At 33.2% G+C, this 24,393-nt stretch overlaps 1 protein-coding gene across 5 annotated transcripts in view; it reads right to left on the bottom strand.

The window, feature by feature from the left end:
- The window catches only part of ARB2A (ARB2 cotranscriptional regulator A), a 418,904-nt gene that overhangs the window by 310,666 nt on the left and 83,845 nt on the right, over positions 1-24,393 (bottom strand). For all 5 annotated transcript variants that reach the window (XM_054578602.1, XM_054578600.1, XM_054578603.1 and 2 more), the window contains 2 exons: positions 5,297-5,362; positions 197-388 (listed from right to left, as the gene is read on the bottom strand). In XM_054578602.1, the coding sequence (XP_054434577.1) occupies positions 197-388; positions 5,297-5,362 (258 nt within the window). The remainder of the gene's footprint in view (positions 1-196; positions 389-5,296; positions 5,363-24,393) is intronic.

Below are 24,393 nucleotides of genomic sequence, written 5' to 3' on the forward strand. Positions count from 1 at the left end.
TTTTTTACACAAGATATAATTTTGTTTTTGGTGTAACTGCAAAGTAATGAAGAACCATTTTTCATTACAAATAAATGATAATAGGTAAGATAATGTTTAGGATATACTTTTGAAGAAACATGTTAAAATAAATTATAACACATAATAAAACAGAGTTATAAAATGCCCCCCAAAATAGAAAAGAAATTACACTTACATCCATAGCTCTCTTAATAAAGGGTATCTGTGTGCCACTGTCCAGATCTTCATTTATAATGAGCCTTCTGGCCCACTGACCTGCCCTGACAACACCACTACCATGAATCAAAACCATCAGTTTCTGTGGATTTGTCAAAGCATCCTCGCTCATAAAGATAAAACTCTTTGGTTCACTCTCAGTGGCATCTACCTGTAATTAAAAAAAGTTAAATAATAAATAAATGTTTTCTGATCAAGCATAAACATAAATGAAAAAACAATTAATGGTTACTATAAATTACAAAATGGTTAATACAGAATTATAGAGGTAAAAATGTTTAAAGTAAAATTAAAATATTCACTAGAGAATAACAATTACATATACAGTGGATAAGTAAAAGAGATAAGATAGTAATTTAAATATAAAAAACAAAATTGGAAATATATGTGGCCCTACATTACTGTTGTATATTAAGAATCACTATTTTTAAGAATAACTAATTTTTGGGTACTTCCTATTGTCCAGATACTATGCAAAATGTTTTAAAAATATTATCTCAATCACAATTTCATTAAGGTGGTACTATTATTATACCCATTCATAGATGGAGAAATTGAGATCTAGAGAGTTTATATAACTTGCCCAAAGTCACATAGCTATTAAGTCTAAAACTTTAAAATAGAAGTATACTGTACCTACAAGAGAAAACAATAAAACCCAATTGGAGGATACGCCTTTTAGAAAATCATGTATTACTCAGAAATACTACTAAACTTTTTAAAGATGGGAGAAAGAACTATTTTAAAAATTCAAAAACTTATTGTTCTAGGTAAGTGAACTTCAAAATTTCATTCAGAGTATATAACAATTACTTAATGAAAGGATATTATTTGTGTATTTTTATAACCCTATTTTACGTACTAGTTATCTATGGGATGAAAAGTAAATATTTTTATTCATTGTGATTGTACTTAATATTTTGATTTGAACTAGATGATGTACGATTAGATTTGAAAGACTCAAAAGACTTTTAGGAAGTGGTAACTCCCCAGTCGTTTATTACATGCACCATGGCACACACTGAGTCGCATTCCACATCAGCAGTGGCAAGTAACTAGGAATGGAAGCCTTTGTGCAACCTGGCCAGTGACAGAGAAACCAGCACTATACACATCCTCAAATAGAGAGGGTAAATCCACCTGCTAGGTAATGCAATAGTTCTTCACTTTGTCAATGGAAGAGAGTTACAAGTATAACAGAATCACGTTAGCTTCGATTGCATGAGATGTCCTGAGTAAACAAACAATAATGACAGCAGATATGATTGAAGTCACAGAGGAAGGGAAGAGGCTGAAAGAAAGAAAACCAAAACTAGGTAATTGCCATTTACCTAAGAATATTATATGAAAACAGAGGAATGACTCAGCTAAAGTGGCTTAAAAAAATAAAAAAGAAAATTGGTGATAAGAAAAAAGGAAAAATTAAAAAGCAGTTGTCAGTATGCAACAAAAAGGGATGCCACAGAGGTTTCTAGTTATTCATTTACCAAAAAGTGCATCTGAACTCCCACAAATAAAAGTCCCTCTTAAAGTCAGTGAGGGCTTAAAGGATCCTGAAATGGCTATGGGAATGGAAATCTGTTTATCTCAATGAAAAAAACCTGTCACTCTGGACTTTTCGGTAGGAGCTTGATCACTGTTTCTTTTTCCCATTTGCCTAAGTCCCCTGTTACTAAGGAACTCAGTCAATTTTTAAAGCAATGCAATGTTGGTCCTTTAAATTCCACAGTAATCACTTTAAAACTGGAAGAGTACTTATTTTCCAAAGATAAAAAATGTTTTTTATTATTATGTTCAAACACTTTTAAGGGGTTAAAAATTAAGATTGCCATGAATAAGTGAATGAAGTTTTATTTAAATATCCCAAAATGTTGACTTCAAAAATAGGAGAACATTAGAAAATTCAAGGAAAAAATAATAATAAAACTGAATAATGTAATGATATTAATGATTAAGGAGTAAGGGCAGTATTTGAGCTGGTTATTAGCTAACATCATATCCATTTAACACAGAAGTCTGACTTTGCAGTTGGTAACTATAACTTACTTGTATAAAGTTAATGCTAATTTTCAATAGTGAAATTTCTATATGAATCAAATAACTTTTTGTTCATTAACATCCGTTTGGAAATGGCTGTTCCAAGTCCATTTATCTTCAAACAACAGTAATTCATTAAGCTGAGCTTTTATTAAAGAATACATATATATAAAGGTCATTCCAGTATACCATCTCATTTACTGACAAATCAGTTTCGAAGACCAACTAGTTAATGAGACTGCACCAAACAAATTTTACCCGTTAACAACTCATATGGAGACACTAATGAACCCCACTAACTGTGATGTTCATTTCAAAATGACTGGGTGGCTGGCTGGGGGTGGTGGTGGAGGGACTGAGCAAAAAAAGAGTAAAACTTCATGGACACCAACAACAGCACGGTGAATGCCTGGTGAAAAGGGATGGGGGGAGGTGGAGGAGAGTACAGGGGGAATAAATGGTGATGGAGGAGGGCTTGACTTGGGGTGGATCACACACATTAGAGTGTACAGATGATGGGTTGTAGAATTGTGCACCTGAAACCTGTAGAATCTGTTAACCAGTGTCACCCCAATAAGTTCAATAAAAAGGAAAAAACCAAAACAAAAGAAAAATGACTGAATAAACTGAGTATTTGCAGCCAAGTCATTAAGTTAATTCAATATTCTATATAAGTAAGAGACACAACTCAGAATAGTGTGTGTGGGGGTGGTGGTGAAACAGGATCATGATCTTTACTATTAAATCATGGGCTTCCATATAGTGCTGTCATTTAAAAAAGAAACAAGTTTTTCTTTCCTTACTTATGAAATAGTTCAACTATAAAATTAAAACTTAGTTCATCATCAGGGCAAAAAAAAGTTTGGTGGTATTTCTGTAGTAACAACTATACAAAAAAAACTCAAACAAAAAACAAAAACCCATTCTCACTGCTAGCATCTATTTGGGATTTAAGAGAACGCAGGAAAAAACTGTAAGTTACGGAAGAAAAATTTCACAACTATATAAAATACATAATGAAAATTTAAGAGAGATTAAATTCCTAAAATAAAAATTTTTTGTTGCTTTTTAGTTAATGAAACCAGGAAATCTTTGCTTAACCAAAAGTGGACTTGACACTTATTATAGATCTCATATAATGTAATGCTCTTTCTATGTATATTGGGTTTTTTTGCATATTAGTTTTATAATCTAAGTTTAAATGAGAGGAAAATAATTGGATGAAAGAGAATAAAGTCCTTCTAAACCTAATCTCAGGTCTTCCATAAAGAAAATTAATGAAACATTCATAAAACATGATCTATATGGCCAATCATCTTGTGATCTGTTCTGGGTATCTAGGGGATTGACCTGAGTGTAAAGGTTCCAAGAAACCAAAAGTATTATACAGTTAAAGGACTTAATATTTATTGTATAGTAACAATGAATTAACCTAGAGCTCTTTAAATAGTGTTCTTTAAACACTTTGAAAGAAATAAAATTAACAAAAAAAGGAAGACTGAATAAAATGGCAACATTCTACATGGACTTTCCAGCGCACCAAATGCAATATATAGTTTCAGTAAAGTAACACACTAGACCTAAGGTGCAAACTAAACCAAAAGGTTGGAATCCAAAAAGAACTAGTATATTCACTCCCCAAAAGACCACTGATAATTTGGTTTTCATATAGTTCTAAAGGAAAGAAAGTTTCCAAATCAACAGGGGTTGGCCTAGCTGTCAGAAAATGTTTTTTATTCATTAGTACATCACAGTGCTTATGTAAATGTTTGTTGAATGAATGACCAAATGAATAAATAATTAACGATGTGATCTGCATTTGAGGTTTTCCATAGAAAATTAAACATAAAATAGATTCCTTTTTTTAAAAAATTAGCTTTGAAGTTAATTTGTGATGATAGGTAGTATAAAGAAATCCTCAAATCCTATAATTCATAGAACACTCAAAAAACTTTTGAAATCCATGCAAAATTTAATGCAAACAAAATTATCTATATGCAAAGTTTTATATTTTAAATGAATTACTTTTTAGTAAGTCTTCCAGATTCATATATATCATAAAATCAGAGAGTTGTCAGGGACAGCAAAGATTTTCTAATCCCGTCCCACCATCACTTCACATATAAGATTACTATTTCTTCATTTGAAAGCTTAATATTTCAAGTTTGACATTAAAAACAAAACGGCTTTCTTGAGAATTTGAGTCTGAGAATGAATTTCAAACTTTTTCATTCTGAAATGGCAAAATGTGCAAAATTTCTGCCAAAAAAGGGAAGTGTTCTGCCAAAAAAGGAAGGAGCTGTGTCACCAAACAGGAAGCATCAGGAATGAATTTGGGAATGTGTAGAGGAAATAATATAGAAATAAAATATATAATAAAAATAGCAAGAAATAAAGAGACGGTGAATATCTAATGAAACAAAAATATATTGTTTACTTCAAATAAATAACAAATAAATTATATCAATGAAATTGGAAAGAGTAGAGAAAGGTAGTCCTTTTAATTGTATTTTCATTTTCAAAAAAGACTGGAAACCAGTATATTTTTTTAAGTTAGGTATTAGTGTCTATTTACCTATAGATATATTTTTATGTGTTTCAATTACAGTTTACATTCAACATTATTCTGTATTAGTTGCCAGGCACAGAGCCTACTGGCCAGACAATCACACACCTTGCAAAGTGCTCCCCTTGTCATTTCCAGTACCCACCTGGCACCACACACAGCCATCACAGTACATTGATGGTATTCCCAATGCTGTGAACTTTACATCCCCTTGCCTACTTTGTAGTATACCTTATCTTGTTGTGCACAATAGTTCTGAAGATTATTGCTTTTTAAGAACTATTGTGCACAACGAGATTAGGTATACTGACAAAAATTTAATACTCTCTATCTCAATATCAAAACATGAAGACCTTAATATTTAAACTTATTACGGTTAACCCAAAACAAAAGTTTTCTTCTGAATTCTAAACTATTTTATTTGGAAGTCTAAACATTTTTTAAAAATGGACTTACTGGAATAGAGATTTTTTTCAAATTACAGTCCTTTTCCAGGAGCTCATATACATACTTCGTGATGATCTAAATAGGAAAAAAAATAATACATTAAGATGCAATGTTGTTCGTTAGAAAAATTCATGTAAATTATTATCACTTACTGCTCTGAATGAGTATCTCTCTACTTTGGAATGTTTTTATACTAAAAAATTAAGAGACTTTTTACTGATTACTTGTAACAGTTTACTTCCTGTTGCTATGCGACTAACTATGGGCCTTAATGCTATGTGTAAGAACAAATTAATATAAACTCACAAACAAGGACTTCCTATTTTTTAAAGCAATACTCTGAGCATATTTTCTTTTATCAGTATTTCTAGAATCTGTTTCCTCTCTAATTTTTCTATAGCTATTATATCTAATATAGTACTATGGTGACACTGAATCCTAACACCTCTTTTGTATTCACTGAATCAAGGGGGAAATGATTGGAGGAGTCTAACAGAAAAGGAAAACTGATTCAGCAAAGTCAGGCACCAGGGAAGTATTACTGTATGTGAAAGGCAAAAACATGGCTACCCAATGATGCCCACATCATAGATCTCAGAATCTGATAAAATGTTATGTGTTACATTGTAAAAGAGACTGTATGTATGATTAATGTTAAGAACCCAAGCAGGGGAGATTATCCTGGATTATGTAAGTAGACACAATCTAATCATATAAATCCTTAAAAGTAGAAGATTATGGAAAAACAGCATGCCAGAAAGATGCAAAGTGAGAAGGCCGTGATTGGCCATGCTGGTTCTGAAGATGGAAGGAGAGATCCTAAGGGAAAAGACTGATTCAGAGCCTGGAGTACAGAAAGTGCAAGGTCAGTTTGAAAATACAAATTTTGCAGCCCCGCCCCCCTGCTGAGGGGGAGTAAGGAAGAAGGAGGGAGGAGGAGGAAGGAGGAGGGAGGAGGAGGGAGGAGGAAGAGGGAGAAAATACTGAAAGAGTGATGAATAAATGTTAAAAGAACAGAAAACTTGCTTGATGAAAAGACGTCTGGCCAAACCTGGAAAAGTCAAGACATCAAAATAATGACAGCAATGGATTATAGAACACACTGAATAAAATAAGAATCAACGAATCCATAACTATATAAATAAAGTAAAAAGGAAAGGGGAAAGAATGTTCTTTCTTATGGTAGAATGCCAATTAATGCATACAGAAGAAATGATGGAGTTAGAAAATCATCAATAGATGCTGAAATTAACAAATGGAAGTTTCATAAAGAACACAGTCTCAAGTATATTCCTCCAAATTACTGATTAATTACAAAGAGTAAAATAATAGTAACTTTACTGTATGAACTGGCAGACATCACCAATATTGGAGCAAACCAAAACCATGTACTTTTGGTATCATTCACAGAGGACAAAGATCACATACATCTAAGGTACTTCTGTCAAAAACACATGAGCTGAATCGACTTAGAAGAATATATATGACAAATTCAAATTGAGGGTCCTTCTACAAATGTCCTTTACTTCAAAATATGTCAGTATCAAGAAAGATGAAAAAAGGCTAGAGAACGGTTCTAGATTAAAGGAGAATAAAGAGACATGACAACTAAACGCAATGTGTAAACCTAGATTTAATCCTGGAAGTGAGGAATATCAGCTACTAAGCACCTTATGTGACAATTAGCAAAATTTAAGCATGCCTTATAGATTGATAATATTGAATCAATATAAAATTTCCTGATTCTGATAACTATAATATAATTACAAAGAGAATGTTCTTAGGATATATACACCAATATAATGGGGGTAAAAGAGCATAAAATTTCCAACTTTACTCTCAGATGGTTCAAAAAAGTGTATAATATATTATATGGTCCTTGTAATCACACAAGTTTTCTGTGTGCAATTTTACCAAAACAAAAGGTTTTTTAAAATTTCCCATATTGTACATATTTCCTAGTTCAGGTGCTACTGACATTCCGTGTGTTTGCACAAGTATTTCAATGGACATAGGGAAAATAATAAACAGGGAGACAACAATTCACTTTTATCAAACATTTTAATTTCTTGAAATGTTACAATACTACAGTTTTACGCGAGGATAATTTTCATTCATTATGGCTAGTCAAAAGCAAAGACTCATGTGAGCAAGTCCTATAGTTTGCATGTTTATGCCTATGTTCATCCCTACCTCAAATTCTCTTAACCTTTCCCATTTTTCTCTAACTGCTCAAAAATCTATTCAAATGCCACCTCCTGCCTGACGTTTTCACTGATCCCGCCAATGACTATGACTTTCTTATGACATTTAGCATTCCACAGTGACTATATCACATTCTCACTGAAGTGGGTCTTTTATAAATAAGAATTACACATATCCTACTTTGTTGTAGCATCAACCACACTGTAGATACACAATACAGGAACAATGAATGGATGAGAAATAAATGGTAGTGCTTACAAACATGTGAGTTTTCAGTTTATAAAAAAATAAGCTACACATTTAAAAATGCTTTTAAAATTAATTTTTGTATTGAATACAAATTCACAAGATTTAAACACGAAAAAAATATAATACAACAGATATTGAGAAGTCTCACTTTCACACCCGTCCTCCTCCATTGTATGCCCCTCATTCTGAACCCTACTAGAAATCTTTTAGGTTCCTTAGCATTCTCCATTGTTTCTTAGTGCCAATATAAGCAAATACAAATGTATCATTTCCCTCTCTTTCTTTAAAAAATAAAAGCATACTACACACACAGCGTTGCACATTCATGCTTATCATCTCCTTCTTACAGCAAACTAAATATACTGTGTTACTTTGTCATTTACAAATCTACACTAATGATCTGCCCTCTTGGTAACAGAGACCTCCTTTACTATTCTTCACCAGTATAGTATTCCATTGTGTGGATGTACCACAGTTTAGTAAATTTTTAAAAAATATTTAATGCTTCACAAAAATATTCACTAAGAAAAACATACCTAACCTTAAGCATTGTTTATTAAATCCTATGCAAATTAAATTTACACAAAGTTATTACCTTGGCACTTAGAAATTATTTAAAATAAAAACTCACCCTGCAAGTTACCTAATTATTTAAAAAAGAAAAACACCTTTCCATTTTAATGTCCCATTAACAGAAACTACATTTCATCCTAGCTCCCTCCTGGCAAGGTATAAAGGGAAGGAGAGTAGAAGAGAAGGAGGGTAAGATGGAGGAAGGGAGGAACACAGGGAAAAAAAGGAAGAAAAAACATAAAATTTCTTAATAATTAAGGTTTAATATTATTCAATAATGTCAGTTTGGCTAAGCCTAAAAGGGTTCCTCTAGCATCTTTACATTAAAGAGACTATGATATGAATGTCAATGAGTTGTCTAATTAGAACTAAAGAACATTTACCCTGGGTGTATATTCTCTTAAGTCAGAACTACATCTTAAATTTCACTAAAATCATCTTCATCTCGTCCCTATTTTTCCCCTTAAAATCTTTTATACTTCATTCTTAGTGGGTACATTCTAAACTTTTAAAAAGTCTTTTGAAGTAACTGCTTTTTCAGCATATCTTTGAAATAAAATTCATTTCTCCAACTTTCATTAACATTCCCTGGAGTTCTAGTCTATATCCCCAGCTGTCCTTCATTTACATCCATTTCAGATCACATGCTCTCACATTTTCCTTTTACTCGCGCTAAACAAGAGTCCTTCTTAGTCTAAGCCGTCCTTTCTTCCCAATAACCAGATTCTTAAATAACTTACCAAAGACACAGACATATAAATGTGTCCAATTAATTACAGATATCTCCTTGTAGTGATTTCACAGGCATCTCAAATTCAGCATGTTCAAAATGAATCCATCTACACATGTCCAAACCCATTTCTCCTCTAATGTGTTCATCAACTGCATAAATGGCACTACCATCCACCTAACTGCTCAAGCCACAAGCGTAAATATCATGACTCCTTGTCCTTCTTCCATCCCTTACAATCAATCATCAAGTCCTTCTATTTAATATTAAAAGATCTCCAGGTCTCCCCCTCTCAACCAGGACCATTTAAGTCCATTCTAGTCCATCAACAGGTTGTTATCTCTTCTTCGGACTGCTTCTGAAGCCGCCTTCTGCTATTTCTAGCACAGCAGACTTCCCTTTAGATCGTATCTCGTTAGCGAATGTGTTACTCCTTTAAAAATGCAAATCTAATAGCTCTCCAGTGCTATAAGGATAAGGCTCCAGTCCTTAAAACCAGCAAAGCACTTCCAGATCTGCCCCCTGCCTACTTCTCAAATTTCATCCTATACCATTCTTTCCTCATTCTCGGTATTGTGTAAACACTGACTTCCTTTTAAATTGAAGATGCATAGGGATCTTTTTCACCTCAGAGCCTTTGCAAATGATACTCTGTCTGGAATGCTTGGCCCATTCTTTGCTTATATAGTTTTAACATTTCCTTGCCTGCATCTCAACCTATCCCCAAGAAATAACAGAATTTTGTATTTCTCCTCCTGAACAGTTAGATTATTAATAATGTGTTTTCCAATCCGTGTCTGTGACACTAGACTTTAAGTTTCTAGAAGAGAAGTAACTATATCTGTCTTGGGCTAAATGTCTAGGGCCTAACTCATGTAATGGCAATCAAATTTTTTCAAATGAACAACAACAATAAGAGCAAACATATGCACAGCACTCATTCTGACATAAATCCTTTTAATAAATCTTTTAATATGCACAACAATGCTCTAAAGGAGGAAACCAAAGCATCTGAAAGGTTAGATAACCTGTCCATAGTCATGCAGCTAAATAAGTCAGAGTCTGAATTTAAACCTAGGCATACTGCCTGCCTGGGAGTCTGGAATACATTCTGAACCCACATGATATATTTTATCTCCTATGTTCACAGTCCATAAATAAAGATGCTAAGGGAGAATGGGATATGAAACTGAAATTAAAGGGTTATTAGTAATCTAATACCATCAGGCAAGCACAGAAACAAAAGAGGATGCTTAAGATAGTAAAGAAAAAAAAAAGTAATTTTCATTGCCTAAACTAGGCATTCTTAATTTGTCCAAATTTTTTAAAAACCGAATTTGTGATATATTGTCCTTTATTATGCCCCTCTTTATTAATGTAGTTTAGATATGACTAGCAGTACTATATCATGTAAAAACATAGGTGATTTCTACCTGTGACGAAGTCACAAGGCTGATAATACTATTATTTTTTACACCTACATTTATAATAAAAAGAAATTTAGGTTAGCAATTAGTAAAAATAAAGATGTAATTTTTATCCCACTGAGGTTCACAGAACTTGAAGCCTACCTCAACCCTAGCCCCTCGGGTTAAGAATACCTGGTTTAACAGCACCACCTGGAGTCTACAGCGTCTTTCCATGCATTGTTCTGGCCCAAAACGAAAAAATAGTCAGAGCAGGGTCTTTTCTGGGACGTGAACAATAAATAGCACTGCTTTAGATTTATTTCTTGGCTACATAAATTTATATGATTTTAGTTTTAATATTGGGTATATTCAGATGATTTGACATGAAACTCTAGGGCCCAATTTTTCCTGTTTCTCTTAATAATATCAATATCCATGTCCTGGCCAGTGAGGTGGCTTAGTTGGCTGGAGCATCGCTCCATACACCAAAAAAGGATGCAGGTTCAATACTTAGGCTGTGGGTTTGATCTGTATATGGGAGGCAACTGATCAATGCTTCTCTTTCAGATCAATGTTTCTCTTTCTCTTTCTCTCTCTCTCCTCCCCCCTGCCCACTCTCAATTAATAAATATGTCCTCAGGTAAAGATTAAAAATAATAATAAAATAATATCAATATCTGTGTTTCAAAACCAAGAAGAATGAAGATTCCATGGTTACTGAACTCGGGTACTCACGACAACACCATCACTGTGTCAAGCTTTCAGATAAAGAATCTCTCTAACTTCTCATAGTTCTTTTTCCTTTTCATTTTGTTAGAGTAAATATTTATAAAATTTGTCTCAAAGGCAAATAGATAGGACTGAATGATTTTGTGTAGACTTTTATTAACATAATCAAGGGAACACATTATAATGCACACATCTAAGGTTGACCAATACATGAAAATACAAGGTTTAATAATAGATATCAGTAAGCCAGAAAAGGAAACAAACTACAAATTACAAATTGTACATGCAAATAATAAATTTACTATAAATTATTTACCTAAGGGGGGGAAACACTCACATAAAGAATAAGACCACATTGTGGTTAGGAAGAAATATCAGGTACACTGATAAATTGAGAGTAGCCTTTGCCATGCCACTTGAATTTGTGAAACTGAGAAAATATCAGCAACTGCTTTAGAAATTAACACTCTGATTCTTTATCTTTTCTTCTAAACAAGGTAAAGAATGCCCTGACCAGTGTGGTTCAGTTGGTTGGCTGTCGTCCCACAAAATGAAAATTTGCTGGTTAGATTCCCAGTCAGGGCACATGTCTAGATGGCCGGTTCACTCCCTGGTCGGGACATGTGTGAGAGACAACCAAATGATGTTTCTCACATCGATGTTTCTCTTCCTTCCTCTTCTCTATTCCTCTCAAGATGGCAGAGGAAAAATAAGGTCCTATATTTGCCACTCTCCTTTTACCTTTCCACATGGAGTGTTTTATCAATTTAACAAGACAGTCTTTCTTGAGCTGGAAAAGAAGATAGTTCTATTGAACATAACACTGTGGAGTCTGCTAGGAACCACTATGCTAAGAAAGATGAGCTATCTTATTAAGTTAAGAAATACTTTGTTTTATAACCACTGCCATTGAGAGAGAGGAAGAAAAGTTTCCTTCTGTTCTATTCTACTATAAGCAAAAACAGACACATGAACAAAAACAAAAACAACCAATAAATTGTTATATTTTAGATTCCAGACATCCATAGTAGAATTACAGTCATGTGCAGCTTACCAATGGGGATGTCCTAAGAAATGCATCATTAGGCAATTTCATCATTGTGAGAACATATCACAGAGCTGTACTTACACAAACCTAGATGGTATGGCCTACTACACACCTAGACTGTATGGCACAGCCTATTGTTCCTAGGCTACAAGTCTGTACAGCATGTTACTCTCCATAACATGAAATTAAATCAAGCACAAGAAAAATCATGCAATCAAGAGACATAGCAACATGAAATGTATGATGCTGCCATAGGCATTATACAGCATACTGTGTTACAGTAAACTCTTCAGTAAGTATTATAGAAATACTACAATCTAAAATAATGATAAAAAGTATAGCTAGTAAATACACAAAGCAGAAGCATAGTCATTTGTCATCATTTTCAAGTATTATGCACCATACTTGATTACCATAATTGTATGCACCATACTTTTACATGACTGGCAGTATCAGTAGGTTTATTTACACCAGCATCACCACAAACACATGAGCAATGTCTTGCACTATGACCTTATGGACAGCCAAGATGTCACTAGACAATAGGAATTTTTCCAGTCTATTATAATTCTATAGGACCATTGTCATATACGCAGTCTGTTGTTGACCAAAATGTCTTCTTGTGGCATATAACTGGAGCAGTATTTGGATCTGCTTTCTCATTATAAAAAAAAATAGACAAATGCATAAAATATATTAAATTGTTTTTAGAGAGTGGAAAACCAGTAATGTAGATCTGTGTTCCCAAAGAAAAGGGAAAAAGGAGACAAACCCCATAATCACCCTGACTTTCTGCCTGAAAAAAATTCCTGGACTGTGGCCATGGTGGAGGAACCCAAGCAGAACCCAGTGGCCATACTGAGTTGAGAAGGAAGAGACGTGTTCAGGGAAACAGAGGCAAATGGAGTTTGCAAAAGCTCAATACCAAAGACAGGGAGTTAGAAAAACAGCCCTAAGAAATCTACATATAAGTTTCTTTAAGTCTTTGGCTAAGTTGTATATGCATAGGATAAAACTTTCAAGAGGCCAGGCTATGAAAACTACTGAGAAAACAAAAAAACACTGGCAAGTTTAGAGGTAAACAATCCCAAAAACTTACATAGGGTTCAGAGACATTCGACTTCAAACCAGCCAGAGTGAAAAGGTTTCACTAAAAACTCAAGAATATTCCACAGTGACCTAGGAAGGGTCATGCCTCAGAAAGCGGTGAACTATTCCTACAATAAGCTACTCTAGATCTATCTTAGCAAAGCTTTAAAACAGATCTACAAGTATCAATCTGTTCCACAATAAATTTAACTGCTGCCAAAACAAATACAATGTTCTTCCAAAGGAGACAATACTACCCACACTCACCAATATATTTATAATGCCCAGTATCCAGTATAAATTATTATAGACATTCATAAAAACACAAAAATGTGATCTATAACTGGGAAACTGGTCAGTAAAAACAGACCTAGAAATTAAGAGATGATAAAATTAGGAGATAAGGGCATTAAAAACCAGGTATTATAAAAAGGTTCAAGGATGTAAAGGAAAATATAAATATGAGAATAGAAATGGATGAAAAAAGAACCCAAAAGAACTGTTCAGAACTGAAAAACACAATATCTGAAATAAGATACTCAGTCGATAGGTTTAACATCAGATTTAACACTGAAGAATAAATCAGAGAATATAAAGATATAGCAATAAAATTTATCCAAAATGAAAGAGAGAAAACACGGAAAAAATACACTGAAAAATGTTCTTCAGTGACCTATGAGACAATGAGAAGCAACTTAACACACATGTGATTGACTATAGGAAATGAGGGGTAGGGGAGGGGAAATATTTGAAAAATAAGGGCAAATCATTTTCCAGATTTGAAAAACTATAAATCCATCTATCCAAGAAGCTCAGCAAAGAAGATAACTGTGAAGAAAAAAAACAAAAGAAAACCCAGGCACTTCCATAATCAAATTGCTGAACTGAACGCCAGTGATGAAGAGAAAAATTTCAAAGGCACCCAGAGAAAACAACATATTGCATAGAGGAGATCAAAGATAAGAAATACTACAAACTTCTCAACAGAAATAATACAAACCAGAAGAAATGAAGAAACACCTTTAAAGTAATCCAAGAAAAACAAATGCCCCATACCTGAAATTTTACATACACTGAAATGTCCTTCAAAAATGAAGACAATATAAAGACCTTTCCATACAAACAAGAGCCAAGAAAATTAATTGCCAGCAGAGTGGTACTAGAAATATTATACAATGTTCTTTATGCTAAAGAAAATGATTCCAGATGGAAGCCTAGATATAGGGAGAAATAGAAGTACAAGGTTATGAGGATTTCATGTTATATGTGAAGCGGTATAATTTTATTTGAAGACAAACTGGTAAGTTAAAGATGTGTCATAAACCCAAGAGCAACCATTAGTAAAGTAAAACAAAAAGGTATAGTTAATAAGCCAAAAGAAGAGATAAAATGTATTACTAACAACTATACAATATATTCGGTTAGACTTATTACCTTTAGCTAAGATTTTTCTTATGAATGAAAATATAAACTTCTACTGAAGTCTGTAATATACACTGTTTGCCTATTTCTTTTTGCACAAACATTAAGTAACTGTACAGTTTCTCCACATACAAAAACTAAAGGACCACGCAATACAGGCATTATAGAAATTCAATAAACACCATTCTGCCAAAAAAGGAAATAGTTTTCTACTTAGATAAAATATAGGTAACCTTTTACAATTTAAATGACAACTTTTATCAGATCTGACAATATCAAAGGAATGGGAATCACCAAATTTAATCAGAGGTATAAATTTTATCTCAGAGTATGGGACCCTAACAATTCACCTCTGATATAATTTAAGACATTTAAAATACAGATTTCATTCTAGAAAAGACTTTAAAAAAAGGCTCTGCTTCTAAAGTTCATGAGAGAAATGAAAACACCTTTCCAAAGATCCCCACACAACTTCAAAAAGTAAACTCTAGCAGGTGTGTCCAACCTTTTGGTGTCTCTGAGCCACACTGGAGGAAGAAGAGTTGTCTTGGGCCCCACATTAAATACACTGTGACATGTAATCTCAAGGAAAATCTCATAATATTTTAACTAAATTTATGATTTTGTGTTGAGCCACATTCATACCCATCCTGGGCTGCATGCGGCCCATGGGACGCAGGTTGGACACCCCTGCTTAAGGCATATATATACTGGTTTAATGAATACATACGAAAGAGATTAGTTGTCATTAAACTAGTAAACTTCCTAAACTGAAAAAAAATCTTAGTATTTTGGCTTGACAAAAGCAAACAAACTAAAAAAAAAATTACCTTAAATATGTAATATGTAACTTCAGTGATATCTGAAAGCTATTTTATTGTATAAAATATTTTGCTTTGGCGAGCCTTACCAGCTGGTAGCGTTTGCCCAGAGAGACAGCTGTTTTTTAGTTTCCCGATCTCAGCACGTTTCCAACTGTCAGTTCTGACTGTATGTAATCCCACAGTGACAGAATACTTTAAGAAAAATCGCTCATTAACTGTAAATCTACGAAGTCCACTCTCTTCAGTGAATTCAAATTAAACCCACAGACTTGCTAGCTCATAACAGAATTCCCCACACATTTTTTGTTGTTGTTCTCTTACATTGCAGACCTAAAGTAAAATATTCACGCCATCTACTATAAAATTTTTTTGCTCAGTCTATAAATGCGCTGACACAAGAATGTTAGTGGAAGTGTATCTTCAAAAATTATAAATTACAAAGCTATTTTAATAAAATAAGAACGTTCAAATTATTTACAATTTTGCAGAGGGACTAGTTTGAACAATAAAGCTCAAATGTAAAATAATGTACAATAGTTTCTTAGAAAATTCCCAATAACAACTCTAAGAGGAGACAGATCACACATAAGAATCAAATCTCTATTTATGTCTATATCTTTAAAAATCAAAAGAGGTAATGCACATAAAAAAGCTACAAAAAAGGAAAATTGGTCTTTAAGTATAAGGTACTTTTACTATTGATTCAAGTAAATCACCTTTATAAATTATTTGTAAAGAATTAAAGCAAAATAAGCACAGGCCATCTGAGGCAGATGCCAAGAGCGTATCTCTGGGTGATAATCACAGTTATTCAAGAAATTGGAAACCTTGTACACTGTTGGTGGGAATGTAAAATGGTGGTGCAGCCACTATGGAAAACTGCATAAAGGTTCCTTAAAAAGTTAAAAATAGAATCATGATCCAACAGTCTTACTCCGGGTATATATCCAAAAGAATGGAAGTTAGGATCTCTCAGGTCTCTGCACTCCCATATTCACTGTAGCGGTATCACAATAGCGAAGATAGGAAAACAACCCAAATGCCAATCAATAGATGGATGAATTGATAAAGAAAACATGGTATATACAAATAATGAAATATTATTCAGCCTTAGAAAGGAAGGAAATTCAGCCATATGCAACAATATGGACGAAACTAGAGGACATTATCTGAGTGAAAGAGTCAAACTCAAAGAAACAGAGTAAAATGGTTGGTGCCAGGGACTGGGGAAGGGGAAAATGGGAAGTTGCTATTCAATGAGTATACAGTTTGTTTTACAAGATTAATTAATTCTAGAGATTTGTTGTACAAATAGTGCTTATGGTTAACAACACTGTATTGTGCAATTAAAATTTTTCAAGAGGGTAGAGCTCATATTAAGTGTTCTTACCACAGTTACATATGCATATATAAAATTTATGATACATATAAAAATTTCATAGCCCTGCCCCATATCATTACAAACAAGAAAGATTTGCTGGATCTAAAAAAATCTCCTGGAGAAGTACCATGTTGGGTATGTACTGAGTTGGAAAAAAAATCAGAGAAACTATGGTCTCTACATTTTCTTCCAAATGGCTTTCCCTAAATAGATGCATAGTGCTTGAAGAATTACCAAATATGTGGAGATTAAGTCCCTTCTCCCTCTACTGACTACAGGAACTCTTTTCTAACCAAGACTGTCAGCCTACACCATCTTTGAAACTATTCAGAAACTACTAGTAAGAAATGATGTGACAGCTTTAATCTTGTAATATCTATATCCTGTATCTGTATTTATCTACATACCTAAGTGTACATATACAAACATGCATATGTACATACACTGTCTAGGCAATAAATAAGTTTCTGTCCTTAGCAAAAATAAAGTAATACTTTTTTCTCCATAGATACACACAGGGTTTTAAAAACATGAATGGATACCTTTATGAAATCATTAGAACAATGGGCATCAGCCTTTTTAAACTTATGGGCAGTGCATTGTTTACAAACCTAAAGTTTGTATGAGAATGCACACAGCAAGAGTGTTGGACTAGTTCTCAGATTTAGGGACTGTGCAGTGTTACTGAGGTGTCCCAAATAAAATCTCACAGGTTTACAACTCCAAGTAAGATTTCTTGCACAGGCCCCTCCCTACAATATCTCAAAGATCATCTTGCATTCTAGGATCCACTAAGTTGTTCTATAACCATTGACTTCCAACGTTACTTATGTTATAAACCTAAAAAAGAAACTACTTTCCTAAAATTAGATTTTCCCATTTCACTATTTTCCACGCAAGCAACTGATACTTTGAAAATGTTTCTCATTTACAAATACGTAAATTTGTGATTATTTTCTAAGAAATATTTATGATCTAATATAACTTAGTAATATCCTGTTTGAAAGCAAACAAAAGAAATTCTTAATCCTCTGTATAAAGTACTCTACCCTGATTATAGCAGTGAATATAGCTTTGCTCAACATGAAGCCTAATTCATGCTCTCTGTCAGGTAGTTTGCTAGGCTGACAAATATTTATTGAGAAGCTGCTATGTGCCAGATATTGATCCAGGCACTGGGGATACAGAAAGAAAAAGACAGGCATCTACTCTCAGGAGAAAGATGCTAAAAAGTAAACAAATAAGTAGGATACCTCTTAATTACTTCATAACCTACATATTTCCTGACTGAACCTTTCACCTCTAGTTTCTGTGTGCCAGGTAGATCTGGCAGTTGTTTTTACTTCCCAATTGTCAATACTCACTCACATTATATTTTTCTTCAATATTTCTACCAAATCAACCATTACTAAATATAAGCTGTTTGAGTGACTTGTTGCAGTCTCTGAAAGATGTCTAGCTCATCCAGTTTAGGATTTAGCAAGCAAATATTTTATCTGATGCACTGGTTATCTCACTCAATTGATTTTAACAATAATATAACATGAAGACAATTGCTCTAGGAGCTGGATGGGAAATCAGTACAAATGAACCTAGAATGTTTTCTAAGAACTCCAATATGGCTTCAACTAGGTATTCCGTGCTCAATAAGATATTTCAGGGCTCTAAGCAAAGCTAAAAGTATATGCAGTCTTTTTACATAATACAGTCTACATATTTACTAGCAATAAAAGCCCACATTTAATCTTAGGTTTGGAAAACCCAATGCCTGTGAATATTCTCACAAACTGGTCTTCGCTCTTTCAAGTTACATCTGCTCTTCCTCCTAGAAAAAGTTACTCCTGAAAAAGATGTTTTAATGCCCTTGAACTATATGACTTCCTAATTCAAGATTTCATAATCTCATGCAATCAGTTAACCTCTATTTCAGAATATTTCATCAGCAAAAATAGCTAAACTCAACATTCTGCACTGTAAAACCTTTTAAAACCAACTTATAGTCAGTGACTTCTAATAGTTTCATTTAAAGTATTCCATAAAACTTTGAATAGTGTTATATTGACCTCAAATTCTGAATAAAGGGTCCAGAATTCTTTCTAAATTCTGTATCACACTGTAAAATAATCAGAATTCCTCTCTCCTGATCAGACAGTTCACAAATGCCCAAAGAGACTCCCAATGACACATGTGTCTGTACATGTATACACACACACACGAATATGGAAACATGTGGATGCGTAAGCACATCCTCAAAAGAGAAAGAGGATCAAGAAACAATTTGTGCCATTTCTTCTTTAAAAATACAAAAAAAAAAAAAAAAAACAAACCTACAAAGCTGACAAATTCATGAAGAGGAATAAAATAAAGAGCGTAATGAGGAGTCCCATCTGCCTATGACATAATAGCCAAGCATGATTTTTTAGAATCTTTTCCCTTTAACTAATTTAACAAAATGTTCTTAAAACCTAGAGAGTATTGAGATGGAGATGTGATGGGGAGTGGGGGGCATCAATTAGCATATATTTTGGAAGTCAAATAGAGTTTATCTTTATTGGTAATAGTAGGATTCATTTCTATTATTTCCAAAATCCTAATCAATTTTGAGGAAAGGAAGAAAGAAATAAAAAGATGTACAAAGTTAGAACACAGCCATCCTTCTTCTGGCTCATGTAAGATATATTTGTAAAATATTTGCATGTAAAAACAAACTGCATATATTGCAAACTACATTTCATGCAAAATATACTTTGCATTAAATATCTACCTGAATAAAGATTTCTTTCCACAGCACAGAAAGATAAAAATTTAGCACAATAGGACATTGGCTCAGAACAACATACCAGATGAACATAAAAGGTTAATTTTAATAATCAAATTCATAATTCATCTAATCCAGGAAATGCCAAGAATAGTTTAAAGAGATATTCCATTTAACATGAACTAATGTACCAACTGTCAGTAACAGTGAAGAAGACTAAATAATTCTGAAATACAATATGCTTGTGTTTAATGACATCAATATACATGTAAGAAATTTACAATAGGATATTTGCCCAGTTACTATGATGCTTGTAAAATCATTACTAGGCTACAAATCTTATTCTACTTTTAGAAATGCCCATGATCCAAGAAAAAGAATAGCGTAAAACATATCATTTTATCCTTATACAGGTACAATTCAGTCAAAGTACAATTTTAAGAATGTTATGCTTTTGTTTCTGGCACAGAAAAACATCTCCAAGCATTATTCATATTATTTCTCTCCCCTAAAGTTAACATACTTTAATGCCATATGGGCACAAATTTACTTCTGTTCATTTAAACTTGCAATTAAAGTTTATAACATAGAAAACTGCTAGAGTAAAATAATCCCATTCCACTGAAAGCCTCTTTTTTTTTTTTTCTAAAATAACATGGGTGACGTGCCAAATGGCTGGGGTGGTAGCTCATTATACCTTCAGAAAGAATCCAAGTTTTAGGCTTATCTTGCATTCTCACACATAGTGGCAAAACCCTGGAATGCTATCGAGGGTTAGAAAGGGCAGATTAAATATCTGAACTGAGTAAATTTCATTCAGAGGGCACTGGCTGTTTAGTGATCTAATGTGTTAGTAATCTATTGATCAATGCATTTTAACTTAACTTTATGAAAAAACAGAGCCCCTTATATCTGAAATATTCAAACCATTTCACAGAAAGAAGCCCTTGTGCCACCCAAAAATGTTCCTTTTGTTTTAATCAATGTCAACTCTTTTTAAAATCATAAAATTCTACTGAAAGAAATAACTTGTAAAATTCTGATTTATAGGCAATCAGAAAGCTAATATAGTGTAAAAGAAGTAAGCACCAGGATGTAGTCCAGCATACCATTAACTGTAAATACATGTTCATAAAGTGGGTACATGGAAAGATAAGGCATAACCAATTATAGCAGCAAGACCAAGGAAAGACTTCTAAGGAATCAGGCAGCAACATGAGGGATTACGGGGGGACCAACTCTGGACACACAGAACATTATTCATAGTGTCTTTAGTATCAACGACGATAAATTTTTACTCCATATTTGGAGAGTTTAAGTAATGTTGTTAGAGCATGTGAAGTATTTAATGTTAATAACTGTATACAAATTCCACGTTGACAAATAAACCAAAAAATAGACTGAGTTCAGAAACAAAAATAAATCCTTTCTGAAATTGAAATGCAGTCACGTGTTCAATTTTATTAGTGGACTTGATAAAACATCCACAAAAAACCTACATCTAACATTATATTTAATGGGAAAAGATTGAATGTTTTCTCTGTAAGCCTGGGAACAAGGCAAAGATTTGCACTTTCAACATCTCATTCAACATAGTACTGGAAGTTTTGGCCACTGCAATATGAAAAGGAAATGAAAGATAGACAAATCAGAAAGGAGCAAGAAAAGCTGTCCCTATTTGCAGATGACATTTGTCTAAACAGAAAATCACAAAGAATCCAGCAGGAAAATTAAAACCCTAGAATAAATGAGTGCAGCAGAAAACACAGGGTATAAGATAAACTTACAAAAATCAATCATATTTCGCCCTGGCAGGTGATTCAGTTGGCTGGAGCATCATCCTGTACACCAGAAAGTTGTAGGTTCCATCCCGTCAGGGTACATACCTAGGTTGGAGGTTCAGTCCCTGGTTGGGGCACATATAGGGGGCAATCGACTGTTCTCTCTCTAAAATCAATGTTTCTGTTTCTCTCTCTCTCTCTCCCCCCTCCCTCTCTCTAAAATCAATAAACATATCCTTGGATAAGGATTAAAAATACAAAAAATAAATTGTATTTCTATATACAGCAATGAAAACATGAATGCTAAAATTATTATATCATTTAAGACCAAACAAATTAAATACTCAGGTGTAATATTAGCAAAATGTGTGCAAGACTTGTATTCGGAAGAGTATGAAACACAGCTAAAAGAAATAAAAGACACAGACATGCAAGAAATACTATGTTCACGTAAGACTCAACATAATAAGGATGTCAGTTCTCCACAAATTGATAAGCAGGTTAATGAAATTCCTATTAAAATCCAAGTGAGATTTTAGATATCAACAAGATTATTTAAAATATATATATATATATACACACACACATATATATGAAAAGGTAAAGGAACTAGAGTAGATGAAACATTGTGAAAAAGAAAAATAAAGTGGGGAGGTATCAATCTACCCAACTTTAAGACCTATTATATAGCTACATCAATCCAAATTATGTGTGTTGGCAGAATGATAAACATACAGATCAATGAAACAGAACGAAAAACTCAAAAGTAGACACACATTTATGCCCACATGAGTTTTGAGAAAGCAGATCATTGGAGGAAATATAGTCGTTTTAACACATGGTAGCAGAGAAATTAAATATTCATAAGGAAAAAATAAATGAACCTCAGTCTGTCTCACATCTTACACAAAACTTAATTCAAAATGTGAAGTATTAAGCTATAAAAGTTCTAGGAAAAAAACATAGAATTAAAATATTCAAGATGTAGGACTAGGCAGAGTCCTTAGATTTGACATCAAAAGCATGATCCATTAAAAAAAAAAACTGATCAGCTGCACTTCATCAGAATTGAGAACTTTTGCTCTGTGAAAGGCCTGTTAAAAGGATCAAAGAATGTGCCATTGATTTTCATTATTCATGGTAGTTAAGTTCTATGAGTTCTCCATGAACATTGAATTAGCAAAAACTAAAATACAGATGCCTACAAGTCTTCGGTAACAACGTTATCATCCACTTGTTTTGTGTGTGCTTCTGTTTAAAGTTATCTTATTTAATATATAGTGATTCGTTAGAATTAAACTCATGCCCAGTATAGCACTACAACTCATGCCTGATCCAAGCTTGTCTAATGCAGGTATCTTCTCTGTAAGGCACATAACAGTACAAATATACAAAACTGTGGCATAAAAGAAACCATGAAGTGGACACCTGTTTACAATATGAGGGTTAAAACAAGAAGGCAGAGCATCACTTTGTTTGACCTCTGCTGGAAATGTGCATGTCAGGTGACTCAAAATTTGTGCCATTCAGTGCATGTTTTAAAATGATTGAAATCACCACAAACATTGATTTGGGGTAACAAATTAATATTAACAAGTACGCAAATTTGCAAATACAATTTCCAAAAACAATGAGCATCAACTCTATTTGCAAACCACATACCTGAAAATTAACTATTAACTAGAATATACAGTATAAACAACTCTCAAAATGTTAGAGTAATAAAATCCAAACAATCCGATCAGAAAATGGCCAAAAGACATTGAGACATTTTCCTGAAGAGGAAATACAGATGTCAAATAAATATATGAAAAGATGTTCAACAACAATAGCCATTAGGGAAATACAAGTAAAAGCACAATGAGATATCACTACACATCTATGAGAATGGCTAAAATAAAAAATAGTGATGACATCAAATGCTGGTAAGGATGCACAGAAAGTGATCCTTCATTTATTGCTGGTGGGAATGTGAAATGATACAGTTACTCTAAAAAACAGCTTGGCAGTTTCTAAAAACATAAACATGTAACTATCACACACACAAGCCAGCAATGGTACCCTCTAGGCATTTATTCCAGAGTAATAAGCAATTATTCTGACATAAAACCTGTATACAAATGTTTACAGCAGCTTTATTCAAAATAGTCCTGAAATGAAACAATCCAGATATCCATAAATGGGTGGTTAAGCAAACTGTGGTACATCTATACCACAGAATAATCCTCAGCAATAAAAAAAAAAAACCACAACAACAAATACTGACAAATGGAACTGGAATGAATCTTTAGAAAACCATGCTGAGTGAAAAGAAATAATTCAAAAAGATTATATATTAATTCTATATCTGCATTTAACATTAAAATGATGGAATTATAGAATTTAAGAGCCAACTGATGATATCCATGGGTTTAAGAAGGGGGCTGAGGTGGGCAGGAAGTGGGTGTAGCTATAAAAGGAATATACAGGAGATCCTTTTGGTAATGGAAGATGTTCTATATCTTGACTGTATCAATACCAATATTCTCATTGCATTATTGTTCTATCATTTTACCAAATGTTGGTATTGAGGGAAATGGAATAAAGATCCACAAAATCTCTCTGTATTACTTCGAACAACAGCATATGAATCTACAGCTATCATAAATTAAAAAGCTAATTAAAACAGTAAAATGTAGTTACATTTTCAACTATTTTATTCAGTCTATCATACTGTTTTCTTGGGGTAGAAATTATTTAGTTGTGAAACTTTTAGTCTTTATTTTACTTCATATAAATCTAAGTTAAAAGAGGTGTATGCATTTTTAAAAGTGAGTAGAAAGATAAACTACATTAAAGTGAAATAATAAAGTAAAACTTTTTGTGTAAAATTGCTTATACAAAAGAGACTTGTTTTTAAACTTTCAGA

Source organism: Pteronotus mesoamericanus, unplaced genomic scaffold (assembly GCF_021234165.1).
Source record: "Pteronotus mesoamericanus isolate MK-2021 breed Mesoamerican mustached bat unplaced genomic scaffold, CSHL_Meso_final contig_50, whole genome shotgun sequence".
Taxonomy (NCBI): domain Eukaryota; kingdom Metazoa; phylum Chordata; class Mammalia; order Chiroptera; family Mormoopidae; genus Pteronotus; species Pteronotus mesoamericanus.